This window comes from Entamoeba histolytica, genomic scaffold (genome assembly GCF_000208925.1).
Source record: "Entamoeba histolytica HM-1:IMSS scf_1104750516767 genomic scaffold, whole genome shotgun sequence".
NCBI lineage: Eukaryota > Evosea > Mastigamoebida > Endamoebidae > Entamoeba > Entamoeba histolytica.
In genome coordinates this window covers 1-5,347 of record NW_001915425.1, presented here as the reverse complement: position 1 = coordinate 5,347, position 5,347 = coordinate 1, and the positions used below count along the sequence as shown (strand labels likewise).

The following is a 5,347-nucleotide window of genomic DNA, read 5'->3' as shown; positions in this document are numbered from 1 at the left end:
TGTACATGAAATACGACTATAAATGCTATTAACAACTTATTTCTTTATTATGTAATTAAACAATAAAAAGGTTGAAAAGGATGTGTGACTAAATTAAGTAATTTTCTTTTATATTCACAATTTCTTTATATTAAATTATAATCTCAATATTATGCGTATTATACATTTTACTTAATGATGTATTAAATATATTTTTAAGTTATTGTAAAATTCTAAATGAATAAATATTATTAATATGAAGCTAATAAATTTAAATGATTAAATTTATTTATTGAAGATTTGATGCACTACTTAATTTGTTATTTTGATTTTTCATTTATCAAAATTAATCAATTGTTTCTCATATTCGTATTGAAATTGATAAGTTGTGATTCTTTGAATAAGATACAAATTTATTTTAAATAAATACATATGATTGTGAATTGATAATTTTTTTTAATGAACCAACATTGTGTTTATAGATTTTAGATAACAACAAACAGATTAGTTGTATAAAATGAAAGAACAACAAAGATTATTTTATTAATAACACAAAAGCTTAAATTGGAGAAAAAGAATAAAAGAAGTATTTATATAAAAACAAATATAAAAAAGAAAATAACAAAACATCATTCATTGGTGAGTAGGAGTAATTATCACAAACTATATAAAAATAATAAATAAATGAATTAATGGAAAAAAAGAAATAAAACACTAATTAAATAAAAGGGAAAAGTTATTTTTAATAAAAGATTATTTTCATAATAGAATGAAGAAATAATAATGTAAGAAGTAAGAAGTGAATTATTAAGCATATAAAGATAGAATTTCATATGTTTAAACGAATTGTTTAATATTTAAAATTTAACACATAGTTGTATGTTTAAAGACAATATAATATACTAAATATGATAATGATTATTCTAATAAAATTTTATATGCAATACAAACGTTATTTATATAAAATAAGAAAAGAAATAATAATAAGTAGATAAGTAGATAGAAAATATTAATAAGAAGTTATTACATTAACGTGATAAATAAAATAACAGGAATAAGTACAATGAATTGATATTTAAAGTGTTAATCAATTAAAATATAAATAAGTTATGGACAATATTTTTTATATAAAACACTTCCTCATATTTGTTTATGTAATTTAATTTATAAAACACAGGAAAATGAAATAAATTATAATTAATAAAACAAAATAAATGACTTTTATATTAATAGTATTAACTTAAAAACAATAAACAGAAGAGTATAAGATTCTATTTAATATAATAATTTAGTACATGAAATATAAACTGATAATAATTTAATAAATTCTATTTGTCTATAGCTATTATATAGTGTTCAATAAAAATAGAAAATAAATAAACAGAGAGTTAACACAATAATAAATGAAGTGAGTTTGTAAATTGAACTCCTTGAATATGTGATTCATGAACACAACATAATTTGTCTTGGTCATCTTCAAGAAATATATTATCAAAAGATTTGAATAATGAATTGATAACCATTTTGTTAGTAACTCTCACAACAGCTTTATAATAATCACTATCTTGCTTCAGACAGAAAAATTGGTCATAAAAACATGACACACACTTCTCTATCCTATTGATTAACTCATTTGAAGAAAATGTCATAGGAATGTTATTAATAACAATAACACTTTTATATTCATCTACGTCTTCACCTTCATTTAATCCAATTCCTTTAATTTGATTAATAGATTCACAACAATTAATAAGATGGGGTGTTCCAACACTTTCATTTCCAACAAATCGTTTACTTAACTCTTCACCAACAACAGTTGGTTTTGGTAATGAAATGGTGAATGACTCACTTGTTATTTCATTCATTATTTCTTTTGTTTTAATTAGTTCATCAATTAGTTTAATCATTTCATGTGGTGGTGGTAATCCAATAAGATCATTAGGTAATTTTAATGCATTGACACAACGTAAAATGAGTTGCTGCCTAATTCCACCAGGTCTGGATGGTTCAATTTTTATTTTTCTTCCTTTCATTTCAAAATGGTTCAACTTTTCAATTGCTTTCTGTGCATTCCTTAAATCATAATATTCAATAAATTTGTGGTGTTTCTTGTTTGGTGTTTCACGTATTTCTTTGATATCTCCATATTTTCCAAATACCTCTTTCAATTGAGTGTTTGTTATTGAATATTCAATATTAAATACTACTATTGTACCTTGGTTTTGTTCATTATCATTTAAAACATCTTTTGCAATCGCGTATGAGACCGAATATTTATTTTGTAGTATTCTGTGTACTGTCTTTGCATCTCTTAGATCAAAGTATGAAATAAGAATAAAATGATATGAGTTTAAACATTTGTCATAAATTGCTTTGACTGTTCCACTTCCTTTGATTTTGTTTTTAATTGTTTCATATTCATTTCTATCAATCCCTGAAATAAAGATAATTCTACTTGGATGTTCACCGCATTGGTACTCTTTTAATGCTTCTAATTGTTTTCTCAATGTTAAAAGTGAAGTAGAACGATGTTGTGTATTTTCATGTAAATTCATTGAACTGGTATTGTTATTTGATTTATTTCACTTTTACATTGTGTCTTTTCACTTTCTTCATCTTATCATTTTGTCATCTTTTTATTATTTTGTTTTATTAAACAAAATATAACACAATTTTTATTTTATATTTATAATACGTCATAATAACATAATAATTCGTTAAGTATAAAATCTAAGTAATAATACAGAGAATGTATATTATGTTAATAATTCAAAATACACAAACATATCAAATGAATCATTACATGAATAGTTATAATAAATGTGTCATTAATGACATCAATAATTTCAAATAATCATATAAGTAGTTTTAATATAAATAACAATAAATATTAGGTTGAGTATTGAAATAAGTTATAGAATATGTCCATCTAAAAGAAATTAAATATTATCTTTTTGTTACTTGAGTTTATTTTTAAACAGTTCAAACAATATGGTATTGAAAAAATATTTAATTAAGTGTTCATAGATTTGTCATATACTCTTCCTAGCTCAGGGGTACTAATCTTAACTATAAGCTGTTTAAAAAACAGAATAATCTCTTTGTCTAACTTATTCATTAGGTTTTTCTAGGAGCATGAAAAAAGTATTCTTGCTTCATTTCTTTTCTATTAATGTCTTTTCAAAATTCCTTCTACTTATTTCTTCTTTTTTAATCCCTTGTTTGATTTATGCTTTAATGTTAAACAGCTTCATTTTCAATGTTCATTATTTTATGAAGAGAGTATTTCATTATCACTGTATTATTATGACTAATTTTCATTTAGTCTCAGCCACATCTTAGTAGATCCTTTTCCTTTGATAATTTCTTTTTCTAAATTTCTTTATTAATAAAAACCATTTCTTATATTAAAACAAGTAATATTCAATCATAACAACTTACTCCACTCTTTGGATTATTGATTAATATATTTTTATCAAAATAAAACATCATAACAAGATAATAACTTATGATGATGCTTGAATTTGTATTAGTGTTTATTTAGTACTTCTGAAGTGGTATGTTCGATTTTCATGAATAAATAAAAAATAGAAAAATAAAAATAAGAATGTCAGATAGCACAGTCGTCAGTACATTTCATTTATAGAAAAGAAAAATGTGAGGGTTGCAGATTCAATCAATCCCTGCTAGTACCATTTGTCCATTTTTATATATTTTCTTATTAACTGTTATCAAATAATTAATAATTAATTAATTGAAACGAAAAAAGCAAATAATGGGAAATGAAGAGAAAGAAAGATATAAAAGAATAAAAAGAAAGTAAAAAGTAGAATATGATGAAGAAAGAATAAAAGTAGAAAGTAGAGAATATAAAAATAAAGAATATAAAGTGTAATAAAACAAAAGAGATGATAAAAGAAGAAAAAAATGAAAAAATAAATGATGCAAATTTTATTGAAACAAATAAAAAGAGCAATAAAAAAGTGCAAAATTTAATGATGCAAAATATTTTGAAATAAAAATAAATCATCATTTGATATTATTATAGTTGATAAGAATTTATATTATGTATTGAATATATTATATTTATTTATTCTTTATTCTTTCATTTATTTTTATTATTTCATCTATTACATTATTATTCATTCATTTATTATTTACATTTCATTTATTAAATAAAATGAAATGAAATTGTAAAATACCAATCAATTAAATATTCTTGAATATTAATTTATTATTTAATAATTGAAATAATAAATAATAATAATGTAACATTAATAATATATTCAATTTATTCTTTATTCAATTTGTTCAATATTAGATTATTCTATTTCATTATCTTCATTATTTCATTATCTTCATTATTTCATATTCATTCATTATTTTATTTCATTCATTATTTATTTTAAAATCAAATAAGCAATAATATTGATATTTATTCATCATATTAATTTAATATAATAAACATATACAACATTTCATAAAGGAATGAATAATTAAGAATGAAAATAATGATTTATTTAATATTTTGTTCAACATAAAATCAATAAAACATATATTTTGATAATATAAAAATGAAATATTAAAGAAATATACAATACTCAAGAACTAATAAAAAAGAAATAAAAATAATGAATAAATGAAAACAATATTGATAAATAATACAAGAAACAAAAATAAACAACAACGAAAAAAAAGAAATAATAGAAAAGGAATATAAATATATAAAAGAATAAAAAGAAAGTCGAAGAAGATAAAAAGATAAAAAGCAATAAAAGAAAAGAAGAAATAAAATGAGTATTTTTATTGTAAAAATTAGAAATATCCAATAAAAGTGTCTAATTTAATGATGTAAAATAATTAACAATGTTTTATTGATGAAAATATTTTATTATTTTTATGTTTATTATTTATATGTATAATTTCATTATGATGTTTATTATATAATCAATCATATGTGTTATGTTATTATAACATATAATAAGTGATAAAATATAAATGAATATGATATGATATAGAATATAGAAAAGAAAAGAATAACAAGAATAAATGATAAATAAAACGAGAAATGATAACCAATGATATAATAATAAAATCAAAGTATAAAAGATAAAAATAATATAAATCAAAAGAGAATAAATACAAATTGAGAGTAAATATAAATGATAAAAATATAAAATATGATAAAGATGAATAAACAAATACATCTAAATAGAAAAGAATATAAATAAGAAAATCTAAATAATATAAACATAAAAATAATAAATAAGAATAATATAATAATATATAAATAAACAGATGATACAAATAATATAATTAGAGAAATAAATATATAAAAATAAGATACATAAATAACATAATAATAAAA

At 20.0% G+C, this 5,347-nt stretch overlaps 1 protein-coding gene across 1 annotated transcript, besides 1 other annotated feature; it reads right to left on the bottom strand.

Moving 5' to 3' along the window:
• Nucleotides 1-1,367: 1,367 nt before the first annotated feature.
• EHI_033350 (RNA-binding protein, putative) lies at nucleotides 1,368-2,534 on the bottom strand (the record flags this gene model as incomplete). Its single annotated transcript, XM_642888.1, has 1 exon — nucleotides 1,368-2,534. The coding sequence occupies one exon, from the start codon at nucleotides 2,532-2,534 to the stop codon at nucleotides 1,368-1,370; it is 1,167 nt and encodes a 388-aa protein (XP_647980.1).
• Nucleotides 2,535-2,979: 445 nt separating this feature from the next.
• Nucleotides 2,980-3,309: a repeat region.
• Between the last annotated feature and the right edge of the window lie 2,038 nt (nucleotides 3,310-5,347).